General features: G+C 42.9%; 1 protein-coding gene across 2 annotated transcripts in view; it reads right to left on the minus strand.

Annotated features, from left to right (window-relative positions):
* Window positions 1–22,853, minus strand: part of GEMIN5 (gem nuclear organelle associated protein 5) — a 51,702-nt gene that overhangs the window by 10,161 nt on the left and 18,688 nt on the right. For both annotated transcript variants that reach the window (XM_008072747.2, XM_008072739.2), the window contains exons 12-23: window positions 21,345–21,418; window positions 20,016–20,197; window positions 16,600–16,739; window positions 15,126–15,297; window positions 13,669–13,902; window positions 11,563–11,676; window positions 10,440–10,562; window positions 8,361–8,456; window positions 7,861–7,998; window positions 5,819–5,966; window positions 1,238–1,357; window positions 326–536 (exon numbers count right to left, since the gene is read on the minus strand). In XM_008072747.2, coding sequence (XP_008070938.1) covers window positions 326–536; window positions 1,238–1,357; window positions 5,819–5,966; window positions 7,861–7,998; window positions 8,361–8,456; window positions 10,440–10,562; window positions 11,563–11,676; window positions 13,669–13,902; window positions 15,126–15,297; window positions 16,600–16,739; window positions 20,016–20,197; window positions 21,345–21,418 — 1,752 coding nt within the window. The remainder of the gene's footprint in view (window positions 1–325; window positions 537–1,237; window positions 1,358–5,818; window positions 5,967–7,860; window positions 7,999–8,360; window positions 8,457–10,439; window positions 10,563–11,562; window positions 11,677–13,668; window positions 13,903–15,125; window positions 15,298–16,599; window positions 16,740–20,015; window positions 20,198–21,344; window positions 21,419–22,853) is intronic.

Genomic DNA, 22,853 nt, shown 5'->3' on the forward strand with positions numbered 1-22,853 from the left:
CTCTTCAAGGAAGACTGTGTTGATGACATCTATGAAGCCCTTGATTGCTAAACCAGGGGCTGGTGACCAGAGTCTACTCCCAGATGTTTTGTACAAACGAGTAAGCAGTGGCAATTACCACGAATGACCACGCTGTCTCTGACTGTGGCAACTAATGAGTCATAGCACTTCAGTGGGACAGCATTGCCAGGGCTTGCGGGATGCTTCTAAGTATACCTGTCGAGTTGGTGTGGCATGTGTAACCTGGGTATTCACATGGGCTTGACTAGAAAAGGACTTGGGACCCTTCCATCCTCAATCCCGGGAGACAAAGTGATGGACAGACCTGTAGACTCTCATGCAGCTGCAGGACTTCCTGGGCTCCCACCCAGTTCCTGGCCAGAAGCAGCTCTTGGGCACATCTGAGAGCCAGAGATGCAGACAGCTCCTCCTCTCCTGCAATTGCAGCCAACTCTGCAGCTGTTCGAAGTGATGCTGCATCCCCCTTTTTGGCCAAAACTTTGGCTGCATCATATGCAGAAGTGGCCCCTAAATAGCTACAATATGAATAAAAGCACCAACAAAATGTCATGAACAGATCTCCATTCCCACTCTCTAGACGACTGAATCACGTCTCTCTGCCCACCCTGTAGCATGTACCTCCCATGGTCAGGGGTGTCCCTGCCTCTGTTTGTTCCTGGGAAGGCTGAGGCCAGCACAGCTCAGCAGAGTGTATGAGGAACGTCACCCTGACCTCAGCATGTGCTGAGCTGACCCAAACAGGAGTCATTCCCTCTTTTCCTTATTTGATGGTATAAGACATTAGAAAAATGTGTCTGAGTCTGCCCCGAAGTTTCTTGAACAATTATGGTGAATTTTTTTTTTTTGAGTTGGAGTCTCACTCTGTCACCCAGGCTGGGGTACAGTGGCACACTCATGGCCACCCCAGCGTCGACCTGCTGGGCTTTGGCGACCCTTCTGTCTCAGTCTTCCAAGTAGCCAGAACCACAGGCGTGCTACCACGCCTGGCTAATTTTTGATTTGTTATGGAGACAAGGTCTCGCCAAGTTGCCCAGGCTGGATGGTGATTTACATACATAAATCAGGAGGCAGATCCTGACGAGTCTTAGGAAACCGGGTTGAATGCACATCTTTCTCTATTTTCCACCTTCCCCCACTTCTAAACTGATGACTTCTATTCCTGTCCTCCTTTCTGTGAGCTCTTCTATGTGTGCAGGCACCGTTTCCCGGGGCTCACCACTTGGCAGCCACGGCATAGTGGCCGTCTCTTTCCAGGATGGTTCCCCAGCTGAGGTACAGGTCCTTTAAGATGGGGTCCTCGGGGCGCAGCCGGGCCTTGGCAACCACAATAGCTTCCCTGAAGGCAAGAACAGATACTTTAGCCAGCTGGAAAAGGCTCCTCTGTATGATGCCCTGGGAAGGGCTGTTAAGACAGGATAAATCGTCCCCTTTGTGCTACCTTCATTATCCCAACTTCCCATAAAAAGCTGTGCTCCTGGCATTATAGGGGCAAGTTACAGACATAGGCTGCACTCATTTTTTCACCCAGGCCAGCAGTTTTTAACGGGTGGTCTATGGATTCTTTGGGATCCTCAAGACCCTTTCAGGGATTTGTGAGATCAAAACTATTTTTCTAACAACGTAAGTGGTCATTTTAGAGACAGTGTCTTACTCTGTTGTCTAGGCTGGGCGACACAACTCAATGCAATCTCAAACCCTTGGACTCAAGCAATTCTCATGCCTCAGCCTCCCAAGTAGCGAGGACTACAAGCATGCATCACCACACCCAGCTAATTTTTTGTAGAGATGGGATCCTGTTTTGCTGCCCGGATGGTCTCGAACTTCTAGCCTCAAGCAGTTCTCCCAAAGTGCTGGGATTACACATGAGCCACCATACCAGGCCCTGGTTTTTTTTTTTTACTGTGTTGACCCTGCACTGACTGTGTAAAAGCAGTGGTGGGTACAGTTGCTGGCATGTGAGCAAGAATCAGGTAGTAGCCCTTGCTGTTGAAGAAACAAGGTGAGTGTCTTTGAAGCAGTAAAAAAATTACTAACCCTGTGCACTTGGATGTCCCCTCTGAGGGGACACCATAAATCTAGCAAACCACTCAGATATCCCCTCAGGAGATATAAAGAGACTGCTGGCAACTACACAGGACAAACTTATGCCAACACAAATTTTGAAAAAATGTATGTTTCCTTGAAGTTTTCCATTCAAATTGCATGAAAAAGCAGAGAGGGAATATATACTGAGACAAGATCAATCAACTGAGAAGTAAGTAGTTTGGAGGAAACACAAGTGTGTCCTTCTACATCTTCCTTAAACAACAGAATGGACAATAAATTAAATATTATTTGTGGGAGGAAGAAAATCAGACTGCATTTTCTTCTCAAATAGAAAAACACCAGGTGGAAGACACCAAACAGATTACTATTGCACATGTATCAATGAACCTGCAATGCATGTGACTGTTTCACAACTTACCACACTTTAGAAAAATATGATAGAAAATTTTGATTTTTGTCATAAGTTCCTCAATGTTCAAAATTCCATATAAGCCAAATATCAGCCGGGCTCGGTGGCTCAGCCTGTAATCCCGTGCCTTCGGGAGGCTGAGGTGAGTGGATTGCCTGAGCCCGCGGGTTCGAGACCCGCCTGGGCAGAGAGACCTCATCTCTACAATCAATCAAAAAATCAGCCGGGCGTGGTAGCACATGCCTGTAATTCCGGCTACTCGGAAGGCTGAGGCGGAAGGATCGCCGGAGCCCAGCAGGTCGAGGCTGCGGTGGCCGGGAGCGGCCACTGCACTCCAGTCTGGGCGACTGAGCGAGACTCCAACTCAAAAAAAAATAAGCCAAATATCATTACAACAGAATAATTGGTTCCAATGCTACACTATTTAGTATGAAGTGATTCATTTTTCAATATTTCATTAAAAAGTGCGGTTGAATTGCTAGTAGGTGATCCACGCGATGTCTCCACGTGCAAAGGGCTGGTTTTACAGCCTCCCTCAAGTCCACATGACTACTATTCCGTGTAATAAAAATGGGAAGAATACTTTGTGTTCTCTGCAGCATTCCAAGCACCATGGTTGTTTCTGGGGAAAACCTGGATGAATGAACTGCAAGTTGAGCTAGCTGCTTTTTTCACAGGCCCTCATCTCTTTTCAACAAAATGACTAATAGATAAATAAGTCATTCAGTGTTGGGTGACTGGCAGATGTCTTCTCAAAAATGAACAAATTAAGTGCCACTTCATGAAAAACAACCAACAGTATGTGTTGCTAAAATTAGAATTTTTTATTTTTTGAATTGGAGTCTCATTCTCACCCAGGTTAGAGTACAGTAACATGCTCATGGCCACTGTAGCCTTGACCTACTGGGCTCAGGCAAGCCTTCTGCCTCAGCCTTCCACGTAGCTGGAACTACAAACACATGGCACCATGCCTGGATAATTTTTTGATTTGTTGTAGAGATGAAGTCTTGCCAAGTTGCCTAGGCTAGTCTCGAATCCCTGGTCTCATGCAATCCTCTCGCCTCGGCCTCCCAAAGTGCTGGAATTACAGGCTAAGCCGCCACGCCTGGCCTAAAATTAGAATTTTAGAAAACTTGCACCTGTCACTATGAGCTTGACAGCTTTCCAAAAGTTAGAATTCTCTAATAAGAGTGACGGTGATTATTAAAGGAATGTGATTTTCAAAAATATTTTATAATAATATGTGTTGTTAACATTTGGAAGGTCTGTGTAACTCAGTGAACAAATAGTTTCCAAGTAACATACAACTTGTGAGTTGTAGCCAACATACAGATGTAGTTGAAAAAAAGTGTTTGAGATTAAAGTGATCTAGAGAGAGTAATATTTCAAAAGTATTTGAGACTTCTACTTCCAGCCATGATGGACTAACTGGGACCAGACGTACCCTCCTGCCATAAAACTAAAAAACTTGACAAAATTTATATGAAACAACTGTTTTCAGACACTGGACAACAGGCAGTACAGGAATGTCATCCCTAAGGGAAGGGAAACAAACGATGTGACCCCTGTCACACACTGCCTTTCTCCCACATCAGGTCCTAGGGAGGGCCCCAGCAGGCTCACCGACAACGGAGAGGAACAAGGGAAGTTTGAGAGGCAGGATACTAGCAAGGCAGCAGCCATCCAGAAAAAGATCTCTGCAACTCTGCTTGGGGATCCTGTTGAGTCTTTGGTTAAATATAAAGCCCTGTATGTGTAAGAAACTCCTTAAGTCTAAACAAAGAATGACTAGGGCACTGCGAGCTGAACAACTCCAGAGCTCACTCAGAGAGGGTAGACATCTGAGTTCTGACTTGTTGAACACATGAGGCCTTCAATAAAGACATCAGAATGCAGGCAGGCCAAACAAATTTGGAGTAGAATTCTCCAAACCTGCTCTAAAAGCTAAAAAGCAAGCTGTGAAAGATCAAGCTGAACTACAAATAACTTTACTGCTCATCACAACAAAGTTCAACATTCTCTAAAGGAAGACTAAACCAAAACAGGATGGACAAAAGGAAAATCTCACCATAGCACATTATATCAAACTGCTGAAAAATCACTGATGGATCAAGTCCTAAACACAGCCAAAGAAAAAAGACAAAGTTCCTATATAGCAAAGATTAAAAAAAAAAAGTAGTAGTAAAGTAAAAAATAACGTAGGTTAAGAAGACAAAACGACAGCCTTGAAGTGCTAAAAGCAAACTACCAATCTAGAGTTCTACATTCAGTGAAAAGGTCCTTTAAAATCAAAGTGAAATCGAGACTTACAAACTAAAATTGAGGAACTTTGTCACCACCAGTACCTACAAAAAAAAAGGCCTTCAGGTGAAGGGATTGATAGCAATTGGAAACTTGAATCTACAAAAAAGATTGAAAAGTGCTGGAATAATAAGCTTGTGGGTAAATGTAGAAAACGTATAAAAATCATTAAAAAGTATTTTTATTTTTTCTGAGTTGGAGTCTCACTCCATCGCCCAGGCTGAAGTGCAGTGGCATGCTCACGGCCACTGCAGCCTGGACCTACTAGACTCAGGCAATCCTTCTGCCTCAGCCTTCCAAGTAGCCAGAACTACAGGCATGTGCTACCATGCCTGGCTAATTTTTTCATTTATTGTAGAAAAAACGTCTTGCCAAGTTGCCCCAGGCTGTTCGCGAACCTGTGGGCTCAGGCAATACCCTCACCTTGGCCTCCCAAAGTGCTAGGATTACAGGTTTGAGCCATTGTGCCCAGGCTAAAAAGTGTTGACCAAAAAATGAATAAATAACAAATGGGATGAATAGAAAACAAATTAGTAAGACGGTAGATTTAAATCAAGCCCATCAACATTTAATGTAAATAGTCTAAACACTCCAATTAAAAGATATAGATTGTCAAAAAAAAAAAAAAAGACTCAAGTATGCTGTCTACAAGAAATATCTTTCTTTTTGTTTACTCATACTTACAAATGTAGTGAAAGAACAAGCTCTTGGACAGGAAGGATTCATATCAACCTCAGGAGAGTGGTTACTTCTAGAGAAGAAGCGATGAGTACAGAATTGCAGAAAGAACTTTCAAATAAATCTGCAATATTATATACTTCTTAACAAGGAAAAAAACCATGCAGAGCTTTTGGGGTGGCTGGCAAGATTCTTTTCCTTTTATAGATGAGGATTAAAAAGGGAGTTCCTCTTGTAAGAATTCACTAAACTGTTCATTTGTTTTATGCTGTTTCTTCTACTTGTGTTACTTTCACAATATGTAAGTTTAGGTTATTTGCACATTATGTCCAACTGCTGTTATGATTCTAGGACCACACAGACCTGTAAAAATGGTTTGACTTGAGCAGCTCCACAGCTTCATACACTTTGTGGATGGAAAGTAGATGAGAAGCAGCCTTGACATACTGATCTTGAAAACAGAGCTGTTTGGCAAAAGCTTCCACGGCCCACAGCCACACATGGTAGCCAGCTGAGAAAAATGAAACATGGTGACTTTAAAAAAGCAAGTATATTCAGGTTGAAAAATGCCTTTTCAGTCAATGTATTAAGCAGAACATTTAGATATTAATTCAGCTACTATTACTGATATATCCACTTCATCTACCTCTCTTCACATCCCCATAATTTCTTTGATTATGTGATACATACAAAATACATAGTACAAAATACAAAAGCCACACAGAGGAATGGAAGTCCAGAATAGTGGCTGCCCTTGTTGGGGCAGTCGAGGGGACAGTGACTGGAAGGGACCTAAAGAGAGCTTTCAAGGTATTGGTAATGTTATATTTCTTGATATGGGTGCTGGTTATAAGGTCTATTCAGTTTGTGAAATTCACTGTAAACTCACGATCTGCAGACTTCTCTTTTTCTACACAGCATACCTGAATAAAAAACTAAAATAATGGCATGATCTATAGAAGGTTTCCTTATTATCCTGGTACTTTCCCACTGTACCTTGCCCAGATTCCTTCTCCTTGAGGCAGCCATTATTACCAGTTTCATTTGAAACCTTTGCAAGTAATCTATGACTATACAACCACATTACTGTAAAAATACAAACGAGTATTACATATTCTCTTGTGCACCTACACCTTGATTAATTTAACTTATGACACTTTGGTGCTCCATTCTGTAAAAAAAAAAATTTTTTTTTGAGACAGGGTCATTTGGGCATGGTGGCTCCTGGCTGTAATTCCAGCACTCTGGGAGGTGGAGGTGAGAGAATTGCCTGAACTCAGGGGTTTGAGACCAGCCTGGGTAACTAAATGAGACCTCATCTCTACAATAAATTTAGCTGGTCATGGTGGCAAATGCCTGTAGTTCCAGCTACCTGGAAGGCCGAGGCAGAAGGATTGCCTGAGCCCAGCAGGTCGAGGCTGCAGTAGCCATGAGCGTGCCACTGCACTCCAGCCTGGGCAACAGAGTGATACTCCAACTCAAAAAAAGAGACGGGGTCTCACTCTATTGTGTGGGCTGGAATACAGTGGCATGAGTAGCTAACTGCAGCCTTGAATTCCTGGGCTCAAGGGATCCTCTCAAATCAGCCTCCTAGAATGCTGGGATTACAAGTATGACCCAGTGTGTCCAGCCCTGAAGCTCCATTCCATGTCAGAATGCAGAGAGTGGCTTCATTCTGAGAATCTGTAGGGGTTTCTACTGAATGGGTGCATATGATTTATTTGATCTCTTATTGATGGATAAAAGTTCTTACAGTCTTTTGCTATTAAAAATACAGCTCCAATAAAAGTCCAAGTATATTTGTCATTTAGCATGTGTGAATACAGTTAAGGTCCTATAATTAGAATTATTGAGCCAAAAGCTGCATGCATTTTTTCCTCTCTCTCTCTTTTTTTAAAAAAGAGGTGGGGTCTCACTATGTTGCCCAGGCTGGAGTGCAGTGGCATGCTCATTGCCACCGCAGCCTCAACCTCTTGGGCTCAGGTGATCCTTCTGCCTCAGCCTTCCAAATAGCTGGAACTATAGGTAAGCGCCACCCTGCCCGGCTAATTTTTTATTTATTGTAGAGATGAGGTCTCATCAAGTTGCCCAGGCTGGTCTAGGACCCTAGGCTCAGACAATCCTTTCACCTCGGCCTCTCAAAGTGCTGGGATTATAGGCGTGTGCCATTACTCCTGGCCAATTGTCTTTAAGAGGTTCTTACCAATTGTGCTTGCGTCATTAAAGTATGCAGTGGCCTGCCTTTTTTAGGGGCGGTTGATTTCTTAATCTATTGCTACAAACAGAATTAGGTTTGTGTCCAACTGTATTTGTAAGTGATTTCAAGCTTAAGACTGGTACTGCCATGAGCCACCTGCAGAGGATGTATCCCAGACATGATAGGGCTTTTGCTGAAAGAAACATACCCACTGGTGCCATAGCCACAAGATTGTCTGTCAGCTCCCCTCTCTCTGCTGCAGTCTGCAGAACACCTTTCAGATCTCCTTTCCAAAGCATGAGCTGGTGAAATAACTCAGGGTGGCCATTTTCCAAGTGGCCTTTTCCTGTTTGAAAGAGAGATGTTTCAGAAGCACCTGTCCTCACTGACTTCTAGACAAAGAAAGGCAGGATAAAAGAACTGAACTCCTAAAATGTGCAGTCACTCACTGATGGGTGAGTCTCCTACCAGAGCTCACTTGGTCCCTTATCACCCACTCACCCTCACTTGTCTTCAGAGTGAAAGGCTTATGTTTAGAAGCCTACAATGCTGCAGGAGGTGAATAAGAATATAAGTCAGGGAGCTCAAAATCTCGTTAGCTGACATGATAGACTAACCACTACAGGACACGAGACGGCAGCCATGAGAGATGCACACAGAATGCTGGGGATGTATAAAGATGGGCGAGTGTTGATTGGCCTGCCTCACCTTCAATCTCCATCATTCTGTACAAGGCAGCTCTGTCTGTGAAAAGCCCTAGGTGAAATCGTTCCTCAAGATCAGCAGACACATCCTCATTCAACTCTGTTAATTTAAAAAGACAGAAAAAAAAAAATCAGAGGAAGTCATTACACAGGTTACTATTTTCTGTTCAGTGACTTCTGAAATGTCTGGAACACCCACTTCAGAAAATCAGAGCTTTGTGTCCTTGTTTATCCAAATAGAGATAGTTACAAAGGTAGCAAAACATGAACATACTTAAAAGAAAATGTTAAAAGCGAACCCCAAATTCAGTATGCATTTATTTATGTATTCATTTATTCATTTATTTATAGTGAGTCTCACTCTGTCGCCCAGGCTGGAGTGCAGTGGCACGCTCATGGCCACCCCAGTGTTGACCTGCTGGGCTCTTGGCGATCCTTCTGCCTTAGCCTTCCAAGTATCCAGAACTACAGGAGTGCGCTACCACACTCGGCTAATTTTTGATTTATTGTAGAAACGAGGTCTCGCCAAGTTGCCTGGGCTGGTCTCGAACCTGCGGGCTCAGGCAATCCACTCGCCTTGGCCTCCCAAAGTGCTGGGATTACAGACTAAGCCACCAAGTCTGTCCTCAATACATATTTAAATGCTGTAAAACCAAACAAATAAAACAACATTAATAAGTGAAACAGAGTCGGGCACGGTGGCTCACACCTATAATCCTAGCACTTTGGGAGGCCGAGGTGAGAGGATTGCCTGAACTCATGGGTTTGAGACCAGCCCAGACAACTTGGTGAGACCTCGTTTCTACAATAAATAAAAAAATTAGCCAGACATGGTGGTGCATGCCTGTAGTTCCAGCTACTTGGAAAGCTGAGGTGGAAGGATTGCCGAAGAGTGGCAGGTCAACACTAGGGTGGCTGTGAGCATGCCATTGTACTCCAGCCTGGGTGACAGAATGAGATTCTCAAGAAAAAAAGCCAAACAAACCCAAAAAAGTAAAACAAAGTCTTTAATAATCACTGGGACCTACCACAAGGGGATTGATTTAATATTTATTCTCTGCTTTTAGAAAATATCAACTGAATAATTTTCTCATAAGGACAATAATGTAAAACTACAGGGCTAACAGCATGAGTTATCGGAAGTCATTGCAAAGCTCCAAAAAGAAGCCTATGTATATAATAAAAGCATATTTCTAGCAAAACACAAGAAACTAATTGTTGGGGTTAGGGGAGAACGTGACTGGAAGAGAGAGAAAAGCTCTCCATTACTTGGGAAGAAGTTTTTTTTAATTAAAAAAATTTTTTTTAAAGAGACAAGATCTTGCTGTGCTATCCAGGTTGCCCTCGAACATCTGGACTCCAGTAATCCTCCCTCCTCAGCCTCCCAAGTAGCCAGGACTACAGGCGTGTGCCTCTCTGCCTGGTGAGACTCAATTTCTGTTTACACTGTTTCAATTTCATTTTATCATGTGCAGCCCTTTACAACATGTAAGATTAAATTTAAAAAAATAAAGTTGCAGCCAGATGGTTTATGCCTATAATCTCAGCACTTTGGGAGGTTGAGGTGAGAGGACTGCTTGAGCCCAGCCCGAGCAATATAGTGAAGCCTCATCTCTACCAAAATATATATGTATATATATAAAATAAAAAAATTAGCTGGGCATGGTGGTGTATGCCTGTGGTCCCAGCTACTTGGGAGGCAGAGGCAGAAGGATCACCTGAGCATAGGAGACTGAGGCTGTGATGAGCCTTGATGGTGACACTGCTCTCCAGCAAAGGCAAAAAGAGGGATACCCTGACTCAAAAAAAGTAGAGCCCTACATCCCAAGGGCATAGTAGTGCTGACGGTGGGTCAGAATGAGAAGTCTGGCAAAAGGATGTGGGGGTGCAGGAGTACGGGGGGAGCGAAGGCTGGAAAAGAACATAAAAAACACAGATGACAGTTTCAGGCATTTCTTCGCTCATTCATTTGACAAATAACCAACACCCTGGATATGCGCTCATTCATTCGACAAATAACCAACACCCTGCATATGCCAGCCCCAGAAGACTATGGGTGGGCCAAGGAAATGTCTTTCTGTACCTTTGGCATGTTTTGCAGCTGCTAGTACCAGACAGTCCTGATGAAGTTCCTCTTTGGGCCTGTGGTCCAGGCTGGTGCTCAAGGGGAGTGTGGACCGAGCTTTCCTCTTCTTGATTAAGGCTTCTGGAAAGTAACGAGAATACAGACTGTCTGAAGACAAGTGGATTAGAAACACAAAACAGAATGCCTACTGTGTTAATGTAACCTGCTGGCAGGATACTGTTGGGCGCAGAAAGTTCCTACTCCTGTAAAGAAACCTTCAAAATTAATTAACTGGGGGCACTGTCCATAAAACACACAAAATGCTCTTGAAACATGTATGACACAGTATCAGCAACTGCAAAGCATTTCATCGAGTGCTAAGAACATGTCCAAAAGCATGACCCCAAATTGATATGATCAAAACACCTACAAATATTTAAAACCTAACAAAACCAACTAAAAAAAATTTATTTTTGAGTTGGGGTCTCACTCCATTACCCAGGTTGCAGTGCAGTGGTACAATCACAGCTCACTACAGCCATGACCTCCTGGTCTTAGGCAATCCTTCTGCCTTAGCTTCCCAGGTAGCTGGGACTACAGGCATGCACCACCATGTCCGGCTAATTTTTTGAAATTTTGTAGAAACAAGGTCTCGTTATGTTGCCCAGGCTGGTCTCGAACTCCTGGGACCAAGCTTCCCAATATGCTGGGATTACAGGTGTAAACTACTGTACCCAGCTACACTCAAATTTCAAATTCTCATTGCCTGTAATATTTTATTTTTTTATTTTTATTTTTATTTTTTGAGTTGGAGTCTCACTCTGTCGCCCAGACTGGAGTGCAGTGGCCGCTCCCAGTCACCGCAGCCTCAACTTGCTGGGCTCCGGCGATCCTTCTCCCTCAGCCTTTTAAGTAGCTGGAACTGCAGGCGCGTGCTACCATACCCAGCTAATTTTTTAATTTATTATAGAGATGAAGTCTCGCCTAGTTGCCCAGGTGGGTCTTGAACCTGCGGGCTCAGGCAATTCACTCACCTCAGCCTCCCAAGGAGCAGGATTACAGGCTGAGCCACTGAGTCTGGCGCCTGTAATATTTTAGAATGCTTTAACAAAATACTGAATCTCAAGTACCAGATACCAACCTAGCTTCTCTTTAGGTGGCTCCTTTTTCAGTGATGTGACTTTGTTATTAATGGTGATTTTTGATTTCTCAAGCCCTGAGGAAACTGGAGTGCAGATGACTGGTTCTCTGGGAACTACATCACGGGGAAAAAAAGAAAGGAAAAAAGTGGTATAAAAATAACATAAAGTCTAGTTCTTTTTAAAAAGTAAGAGTTATTCTAGGCTCAGCAATGCAACCTTATCTATTACCAAAACATATGAGACACAATGCATTAGAGAGGAAGCATGGATGGTCTCCCAATCCCACCCACAAGCTAGCTGTGCTTCAGGAATCTTTGTGTTTCTTACTTAGAACTCTGACTAAAACAAAGTTGCAAACTTCTAGCCTCCTTATCTTTCCACCATAAGCCCAGGAGTTCTCTAACTTTGCTTGGGTGACAAAGTGCTTTTTATACATTCAGCTCACAAGGTACTAATAGCATACTAATTATGCTAACTAGGATTACTAATAGAGAATATTGAGTGTATGTGATATGAAGTCACAATCCTGAGCACGCAGCTTAAAAACAAGCTATCGATGCACAGGGATAAAGGACATTTTGTGCAGCCATTTTGTGGCAGAAAGGCACTTATTTTTCTTTTGAGTCACTCTGATGCCCAGGCTGGAGTGCAGTGGCCCACTCACGGCCACTGCAGCCTTGACTCAGCCTTCCAAGTAGCTGGAACCATATATGTGCATCACCATATCCATTAAAAAAAAATGGAGATAGAGGTAGGGTGTGATGGGTTCACGCCTATAGTTTCAGTACTTTGGGAGATGGCGGTGAGAGAACTGCCTGAACCTGGGGACTCAAGACCAGCCTGGGCAACTGGGGAGATCTCATCTCTACAATAAATCAAAATATGAGCTGGGTGTGTTGGTGTGCACTGCAGTTCCAGCTACTTGGAAGGCTGAAGTGGAAGGAAGGATCACATGAGCCCAGCAGGTCAAGGATGCAGTGGCTCTGATTGTGTGCTGTACTCCAGCCTGGGCCACAGAGTGAAACCCTGACTTTAAAAAAAAATAAAATAAAAAAGAGATGGGGTCTTGCTATGTTGCCAAGGCTGGTCCCGAACTCCTGAGCTCAAGTGATTGATTCTCCTGCCTCAGCCTCCTGAAAAGCTGGAATACAGGTAATGTGCCACCATACCAGCTAGAAAGGCATTTTGATGAGCTTAAAAAATACATCTATTAGGCTTTTAGCTCTTTTTTTTTCTTGCAGAACTCACAGTCTAGCTTTTAGCTATTTACCCAAACCATGGGTCTAACAGCTATCTCTTGGGATACAGCTATCTCTTGAGATACAGCTATCTCTTGGGATACTCACAGTCTAGCTTTTAGCTATTTACCCAAACTATGGGTCTAACAGCTATCTCTTGGGATATCCCAACAGCTATCTCTTGGGATACTGAGTCACTGCTTCTATTTATACTGCTTGCTATTTAATCTTTTATTTTAGCAGGTAACAGGCACCAGATATTTATGGTAAATATATAAAACAATAAAAATGCTAACATTTTTATCCAATAATAATTCACATTAGAAATAGATTACATTATTGTAAATCAGTGATGGGACACTGTTTTGTGACAAATCTGAGAACTACCACTATGACTTGCTTGACTGGAAGAACTTAATAACCACCCATCCACTTTTTTCTGTGAGAAGACAGAAAACCAGAACAAGCTCCAGGAGGAGGGGCAAAAACGTGCAAATTCCCACAGTGGTGGCAGTTTCTTAGTCAGACACTGGTAGGGGACAGCAGCTTCTTTCTTTCAATAAATGTGGCTTGCGATGCCAACTGTCTTCCGTGTGAGCTTCCAGGCACACACTACCCTAGTTTCACTCTGCCCCATGGTTTTACCTTGCCCAAGTTGATTAGCAAGTTTTCTCTACAGAACTTGATTTTTCCACCCAAATCATCCACTAGATCCCCTTTAAAACGTCAAAGGTGTTTATTTTAGAGACTTAAATAAAAAAACAGGCATGTCTGAGACAGAGACGAAACCAATGGGTGAGGCCCGAGCTCAGGTTCCCAGACATGACTGGAAACCCTAATTAGTGAACACAGGACCCTGCCACATACCCACTGGAGCGAGGCTGCAGGATGACTCTGGCTCCCGTGCTCCCTCCTCGCCCTCTCGGTCTGACACTGACAGGCCATTCTCCACAGGCCTTGAGCTCTCCTTTATGGCCTCTTCTTCATTCCCGTCGATTGACTCCAGCTCTACAGAAACTCTTGATGGGGGCTTTTTTTTCTTTTTGGGCTTCGGCTTTGGTTGAGAGAGCCGTTTCTTCTCTAATTCAATACTTTTTTTGCCTAGAGGAATCACAGTAAAGGAGGATAGACCGAAACAAACATTCTTGGTTATATCTGGAAATCTCCAATATCTCACGACTCTTTGTCTTAGCAGTATTCTAACATTTTCCCTTCCTTCCCACTGAACTTTTAGAGTTATATTATCACAGTGTCAACCAAACTCTTTGGGATTTTATTAAGTCGTAAGTATGATGCCTAATTACCTCTGAAGACTTTAGTGTATCTTACAAGTAAGGACATGCTCCAACATTACCACAGTACAACCAATAAAACCAGGAAATTAACACTGACACATTGCTACCATCTACTCCACACACGCAATCCACACATCTGTCACTAGTTGTTTAATATACTGTCTAGTTTTCTTTCTTTTTTTTTGAGTTGGAGTCTCACTCTGTCACCCAGACTGGAGTGCAGTGGCTGCTCCCGGCCACCGCAGCCTCGACCTGCTGTGCTCCGGCGATCCTTCCGCCTCAGCCTTCCAAGTAGCTGGAACTACAGGCGTGTGCGACCATGCCCAGCTGATTTTTTAATTGTAGAGATGAGGTCTTGCCAAGTTGCCCAGGTGGGTCTCGAACCCGCGGGCTCAGGCAATCCACTTACCTCAGCCTCCCAAGGTGCATGATTACAGGCTGAGCCACCGAGTCCGGCTCGGTCTAGTTTTCTAGTAGTTTATGGCAGGTGGCCAAGTCTGATACCAGTTAATCTTTCTTAGCTAGAAATGGAATTCTCATATTTGTTTTTAAGTTTGAATTGTCTCACATTTGATCAGTGAGAGCTACTTCAAGCTGTCTCCTTTGTCCTTTTGATGAACTTCCTTAATTCTTTGAGTACTTCTTTCCTCTCTGGCATAAGATAATTATTCCAGGCTCATTGTATATTATCCCTGTCCCAACGTGGAACCAGTCATTTCTCCAAGATGCCACAGACACTTTTAAGACATTTAAAAGTGACATTTAGAGACCATCATCTGGGAGCAATGACATGGAGAATCATGGAGAATGACATTTAGAGACCATCATCTGGGAGCAAGCTGTGTGCCTTACTATTTGGGGTTGCTGCCCTCAGGCCCCTCTTGGCTGTTCCTTGCTTAGGCCCAGATCCCAAGCCACCCTGACATACTGCCCCGCATGAATGTCTTCCTTGCTCAACCCTGATCAACTACTAAGAAAGGGAGAAGAATAATCAGGTAAGTATTTTATGAGTTCCAGGTTCCAACTGACCTTGAGGAGGACGAGAATGATCCTGCATGGAAGTGAGCCATTTGTACACACAGAAGTCATCTGCCCCTGAGTAGATGCAGTCTGGATCCAAAGGTGACCACGCTACACAAAGGAGTCGTCCTCGATGCCCTCGGAAGTTACACTGGGGCTCTTCCTGGAGAGTATCCCACACCTAAGCCCACAAACCAAATGACAGACAAATTCTGGTTATTCTGTTGCTTGAGGGGGCATACGTCTTCTAATTAAAATTTTAAAAATCTGTGGACTCTTATTTCTTTGTGATTTGTAATGTTCTCTTAGGAGTTCAATTTCAGAGCGTATCACCTCCTGCGGGAGTAAGCCTATGTGCTCTGAGATGCACAGGCATTTCTATGGGGATGATTTTGAATGAGCTTCTGTTGGTGTCCAACGGATTTCACTGTCCCGAATCAGTACTGTACGTTAATTTGGGGGCTGAGGGTTCTGGTATCATGAAGATAATAGCCCACGCTTAATCTAGAAATTAGGATTCTAATTTATCATGGGTGATTCTTTTGTCCCCAAGTCCCTGTGCAACTGGTCAATTTCCTTTCCATTTCTGGAATTATTCTGATCTCAATTTTACAGAAGGCAGCACTTCATGGCTCCCAGCTTTGTGTAGATAGCTCAATTACAACTCAACACTGAGGCAGACATCCATTATGGACATTAGGTCCCCAGCTCCTAAGGTCTGCTTCAGGTTCTGATACTTGAAAGTTCTAGCATATAGATCTGGTTTGACATTTCATCTTTATTTATTTATTTTATTTTATTTATTTATTTTTGAGTTGGAGTCTTACTCGGTTGCCCAGACTGGAGTGCAGTGGCCGCTCCCGGCCACCGCAGCCTCGCCTGCTGGGGTCCGGCGATCCTTCCGCCTCAGCCTTCAAGTAACCGGAATTACAGGCATGCGCTACCATGCCCGGCTGATTTTTTGATTTATTGTAGAGAGAGGTCTCGTTGCCCAGGCGGGTCTTGAACCCGCGGGATCAGGCAATCCACTCACCTCAGCCTCCCAAAGGCATGGGATTACAGGCTGAGCCACCGAGCCCGGTTCATCTTTATTTTTTAGAATCTGGAGATTTCTGACTTACCAATTTATTATTAAAATTGTTTTTGTGATTTGTTAGCCAACATTTGTGTTTGAACAGTAGAGAGCATGTTTCACATCATTTTAGTCTACTATATTGACAGAATGAAATCTGAAAAAACATTTGGATTTAGCTAGTTCCTATCAATATTTTCCCTTTCATCTGAATAAAAAATCAGTCTTAACTAGCCAAGGAGCTAGATACATAGAATAAAACTAAAATGCCTACTATACTATACCCTAGAAAGTCTCCTTCTGCAGAAGATGATAATGGGGGAAGGAAAATCTGTCAACAACTGGGGGAAAGAAGAAAGAATACAAATCAGAGCACACAGTGAAGGATCCACAGGGTCAAGAACACAGCACCTGGGCTGTCCCGTCATAGGAAGCAGAGACCAGCCTTCCGTCATGGTGTGGGCTCCATGCCAGACTGGTAATCTTGGCTGTGTGCCCTGAGAGGGTCCGGTAGGGCTCTGTAATAGTCACTGGAGACTCAGGACTGCTCTCTGAAAGGCAAAGGAAGGATGTCATTGCTATAACCATGAAAAACAAGCAAACGAAAGGACAGATGGGAAAGCACTCACATGGCAAGAGTCAAGATCCTGTCATATACACTTTCTAGGAGATTTTTTAGCAGGCATGATTAAGAGTGTGAGCACGTCCATAGTGCCTGGCATATAAACTTGTCACAAGTGTTAGCTACTGTTTCCCTCTAAAAGCCATCAAAATGAAATTATGCCTTCTGGAAATGATACCAAGGACCTATCATTTATACTATATTCTTGCTAAAATTGCATAATCTGCTTCTAATCATGAGAAAATACTAGACAAACCCAAAATGAGGAAGCATCTACAAAATGGCCTGTATTCTTCAACAACATCATGTAATCCCAGAACTTTGGGAGGCTGAAGTGGGAGAATCACTTGAGCTCAGGTGTTTGAGACCAATGTGGAAAACATACTGAGACTTTGTCTCTACAAAAACAAAAAACCCCCCCCAAAACCCCCAAAACTAACAGGGTGTGGTGGCGCACACTTGTAGTCTCAGCTACTTGAGAGGCAGAAGTGGAGGGAATGCTTGAACTCAGGAGCTTGAGGTTGCATTAGGTTGCGATTGTGCCACGGCACTCCAGCCTGGGAGATGGAGTGAGAACCTGTCTCTCATAAAAAAGACTGAGAAACTGTTTTAGAAGGCAGGAGACTAAAGAGATAAGACAATAAAATGCAAATAGGTGATCCTGGATTGGAAACTGTGCTGGAGAAAACAAAATTACTATAAAGAACATTAATGGATCAACTAACAAAACAAGAATATGGATGGCAAACTATTTTTAAAAAATGGACAAATAATAGTTGTATATATTTTTAGGAGTAGATCACACTTGTATAATTGTTATTATTTTTATTTATTTTTTGAGTTGAAGTCTCACTCTGTCGCCCAGGCTGAAGTGCAGTGGGACACTCAGGGCCACCCCAGCGTCGATCCTTCTGCCTCAGCCTTCCAAGTAGCTGAAACTACGGGCACACGCTACAATGCCAGCTGATTTTTTTGATTTATTATAGAGACAAGGTCTCGCCAAGTTGCCTGGGCTGGTCTCGAACCCATGGGCTCAGGCAATCCACTCGCTTTAGCCTCCCAAAGTACTGGGATTACTGACTGAACCACTTGTATGTTATTAAGTTAAACTAACTGAATTTGTTAATTGAACTGGTTATATAAGGGAATACCTTTATTCTTATAAGATATACGAACATTAAGGGATATGGGGGCATGATGCATGCAACACAATCTCAAATGGGTAGGAAAAATACATACACACACACAGAATAAAGCAAATGTGACAGCACATGAAAAATGGATGAATCTAGGAAAGGGTATGTGAGATTTCTTTGTACAATTCTTGTAACATTCCTCTAAGTTTGAATTATTTCAAAATAAGAAAAATAAAATGAAATTGATTCTGGCAGCTTTCTTCCTTTTCTACTATTTAGTAGATACATAGCAAGTGGATGTTTAACTTAGAATCTCAATAATAATCATAAAGACCAGGATCAGCCATCTAACGTATGTTCATTAGTTATACATGGCCTACTATTTATTACTGTAATAATACATGTGTAAATATATCTACACTTAAATACATTTCTCATATTGCTTTTAATTCAAGATTTCCCCTATTAGAACCAAAAAATATATAATTTGGGGGTGTTACAAATAGGATTCTGAGAAAATCAGTACTAGTTAGTGCTAGAGAAATTATTATTATTTTGAGAGTTGGGATCTCCCTCTGTCACCCAGGCTGGAGTGCAGAGGCACAATCATGGTTCACCAAAGCCTCAACCTCCTGGTTTCAGGCAATCCTGCTGCCTCAGCCTCCTGAATAGCTGGGACTACAGGCACATGCCACCACACCCAGCTATTTTTTTTTTTTTAGCATTGCCTCACTAGGTTGTTGAGGCTGATCGCAAACTATTGGGCTCAAGCAATCCTCCTGTCTCAGTCTCCCAAAGTGCTGGAATTATAGATGTGAGCCCCTGCACCCTGCCAGTTCTAGAGCAATTAAAAATGTTAACTGGCTGGGCGCGGTGGCTCATGCCTATAATCCCAGCACTTTGGGAGGCCAAGGTGAGAGGATTGCCTGAGCCCACGGGTTCAAGACTAGCCTGGGCAACTTGGTGAGACCTCATGCCTACAATAAATCAAAAAATTACCGGGTGTGGTGGTGTGTGCCTGTAGTTCCAGCTACCTGGAAGGTTGAGGTGGAAGGATCACCTGAGCCCAGCAGATCAAGGTTGCGGTGGCCATGAGCATGCCACTGCACTCCAGCCTGGGTGACAGAGTGAGACTCCAACTCAAAAACAAACAAACAAACAAAAAACTCAACTATCTTCACTATGGCTGAGAGCACATTTTTTGTAGCAGTCTGAAAACGGTTTAGTGTCAGATTAGGATTTCTTCATATTAGGAAAAAAGCAATCCATTTCACCCATATTAAAAAAAAAAGAACCTACTATGGCTCTTCTAGGTGCTGGAGGGAGTCCAAGGAAATGTAAGCATCCTTAAGGAATAAGTCACACACATACGAACGTTAACCCATTGGCTGGGCTCGGTGGCTCAGCTTGTAATCCTAGCACTTTGGGAGGCCAAGGTGAATGGATTACCTGAGCCCACGGCTTCGAGATCAGCCTGGGCAACTCGACCAGACCTCATCTCTACAATAAATCAAAAATTAGCCAGGTACGGTAGTGCGCGCCTGTAGTTCCAGCTATTTGGAAGCCTGGGCAATGAAGTGAGACTCCAACTCAAAAAAAAAGTTAACCCATCAGATATGAAATATGTACTTGCTAGAACACATGCAGACTGTGCAATTAGACAATGTGAACTAGAATGGAGGCTCTATTGTATACTAGCTATGGGACTTGAGGAAGTCAGCTAACCTCTCTGGGCCTCTTTTTGATCATTGGGAAACTGAGGATAACAATACCCACCACATTACAGGATTGTGAGAATCAGATGCAACCAAACATGGCAATGAGCTGTGTGTAATGTGTGTGCGCGCGTGCGTGCGTGTACAACACTGCTGGCATAAGCTTTTCAGAGAGACACTTAGCAATAGCTATAAAAAAAAACTATACTTTGTTTTTACATAGCAATTCCACTTCTAGAATTTTCTGTATGAAAATTATTCATTCATGTTCATGATAAAATATGTATTAGGCTGTTAGACAGAAAGTCACTGAACCCACAGTATCATCCCCAGTATGAAAGAAAGCAAAGTTACCTATGACAGTCTTCAGGTTGTGCACATAAATGACTGCATTGTTGGAGCCAGAAGCCATCAGATAGCTCAGTTCTGGCTGGCTGCCATGCTCATGATGCCAGCTAATGGTATTCACAAGCTTGTGATGTTGCTGGATAGTGCAGATCAGTTTCAAATTGGGAACCTGAAATATTTCTATTGATCTGAAATAAGAAACACCAAAACAAGAAAGATGGATGCTCAAATTACAACCCAAAGCAGACAGATATCTCCCTTATTCTATCAGTCAAGGAAAGGTGAGATGGAAAAGGATAACCCTTTCCATCACTGCAAAGTTCATTCTCTCATAAAGAATCAGGTACAGGCCAGGTGCGGTGGCTCACGTCTATAATCTCAGCACTTTGGGAGGTCGAGGTAAGAGAACTGCCTGAGCCCAGCCTGGGCACCTTGGTGAGACATCATCTCTATGATAAATCAAAATATTAGCCGGGCGTGATGGGGTGTGCCTGTAGTTCCAGTTGTTTGGAAGGCTGAGGTGGAAGGATAACTTGAGCCTAGCAGGTTGGGGCTGTGGTGGCTGTGAGCGTGCCACAGCACTTCAGCTTGGGCGACAGAGTATGATACTCTAACTCAACAACAACAAAAATATGCTAACAATGTCCCAAAAATTCTAACGAGTGGTAAAATTTTTTGTATTAATAGCTGGGTGCAGTGGCTCATGCCTGTAATTCCAGCACTTGGGAGGCAGAGGTGAGAAGATTGCTTGAGTCCAAGGGTTTGAGATCAGCCTGGCCAACATGGAGAGACCTAGTCTTTATAGTAAGTCAAAAAATTAGCTGGGCTTAGTGGTGTATAACTGTAGCTCCAGCTACTTGGAAGCTGAGGTGGAAGAATGGCCTGAGACCTGAAGGTCAAGGTTGTGGTGGCCATAAGCGTGCCACTGCCCTCTAGCCTGGGCAATGGAGTGAGACTCCAACTCAAAAAAAAAAAAAAGAACTGATAAAACAATGGCTAATTTAGGGCCATACTACTATGGTTAACATTGGGCAGGACATAGAGTCTGACCTAAAAAGCATTTTTGCCTAAGCTTACTTTAAAACAATGAAGTGACATTTAGGCAGTTCAATACAGAAGAGCATTTTGTGAGGCATGAGACGGCCAAAACGCAGTGTAGCCAAATAATATCCAAATAGTTCTATAGTTCTCAAAGGCAGCGCAAATTTCTAGGTCAGTCGAGGATATCAAGAATAAATCAGAATACTCAACTAACATCACAGATGGCATCAGCTGCTTGTAATCAAATGTATGTGCAATTGCAAATTTTTTATTTTAAAGAAACAAATAACATACCCATCTTCATTGCCAAGAGCCATGATTTTGCCATCTGCTTTCCAGCTGATTTCTGTGTGTACAGGCAATTTGTACTAGAAAGCAAAACAAACCAATCTTGACTATAAACATTGTTTTCTCCACATATCTCACAAATCAACGATAACAGAATAAAGAAAAAATATCTCCAGAGTTAAAAAATGTTCTAATTATACAACAGCCATTCTCGTAAATAATCTACATAATCACTCAAAGGATTACTAAGAACAAGTAGTCTATGTTCCTAATTGGGAAGCACTAACTGTCTATAACAACCTTGTGAAATAAATGTAAGCTTCTTTCCCGACACACTTCCCCTTACCTCTCCATGCTGGTGTTCCCAAGGCTGCCTGGGCCCTCTTCTCTTCTTCCTTGTCTCTTTAGCCCACCTCAGACATACCCAAAGCGTCTTTTTTTAAGAAGTTTATTTTAAAGACGTGGGGTACAATTAGGGTTAGGTATACAAACGTTCACTATGCAGGTACCCTTGTTGATGAGGCGTGCCCCTCTCTCTCCTGGCAGTTTCCCTCAACTGCCAATCCCACCTCCGCAAAGCTTCTTTATCTATTGTTTATATGAAGGAATTCCAAATTTCGATTTCCAGCCCAGATTCCTAGCATGAACTTCTAATCCATACATTCAGATAACACTAAAATAAAAGCTTGTTAGAAAGAGAAATTTGTCTCTTTTATTCAATGCTGAAATATAACTCAATTTATGATCAAATGTTACCTTTATGCTAGCCATAAAAAAGCAATGAGTCACAATAAAAAACACTCATTTGAAGGGGTAAGGAAATCTCAATATTTAAGGTTTGATTTTAAAAGACAGTTCTGAATTGGGTGAGGTGACTCACACCTGTAATCTCAGCATTTTAGGAGGCAGAGGTGAAAGGATTGCCTGAGCTCAGGTATTCAAGACCAGCCTGACCTCGTCTCTACAATAAATCAAAAAATTAGCTGGGTGTGGTGGTGTGCACCTGTGGTTCCAGCTACTTGGAAGGTTGAGGTGAAAGGATGATCTGAGCCCAGCAGGTCACGGCTGCAGTGGCTGTGAGTGTGCCACTACACTCTAGTCTGGGTGACAGAGTGAGACACTGACTCAGGAAAAAAAAAAGACAGTTCTGGCATACAGACATACTAATAAAATGATAAAGCAAAGGTGATTAAATGTAGAAATCAGGATAAAGTGTATAATGTAAATATTGATACTATTTATGCAGCTTTTGTGCAAATCTAAAATTATTTCACCAAAAAGTTGTCACCAAAAACGACAATTCTGTCCTGAGCAAAACACGTGCAGCTGCATTTGGACACTATATCATAAAGCTCTTTTTACCACAGCACCACTCTGGCTTAAAAGGTTGGTCTAAGCCAGGCTCGGTGGCTCAGTCTGTAATCCCGCGCCTTTGGGAGGCAGAGGTGAGTGGACTGCCTGAGCCTGCGGGTTCAAGACCTGCCTGGACAACTTGGCGAGACTTCATCTCTACAA

Source organism: Carlito syrichta, unplaced genomic scaffold, assembly GCF_000164805.1.
Source record: "Carlito syrichta isolate Samal-C Ts95f unplaced genomic scaffold, Tarsius_syrichta-2.0.1 Scaffold115602, whole genome shotgun sequence".
Classification (NCBI taxonomy): domain Eukaryota; kingdom Metazoa; phylum Chordata; class Mammalia; order Primates; family Tarsiidae; genus Carlito; species Carlito syrichta.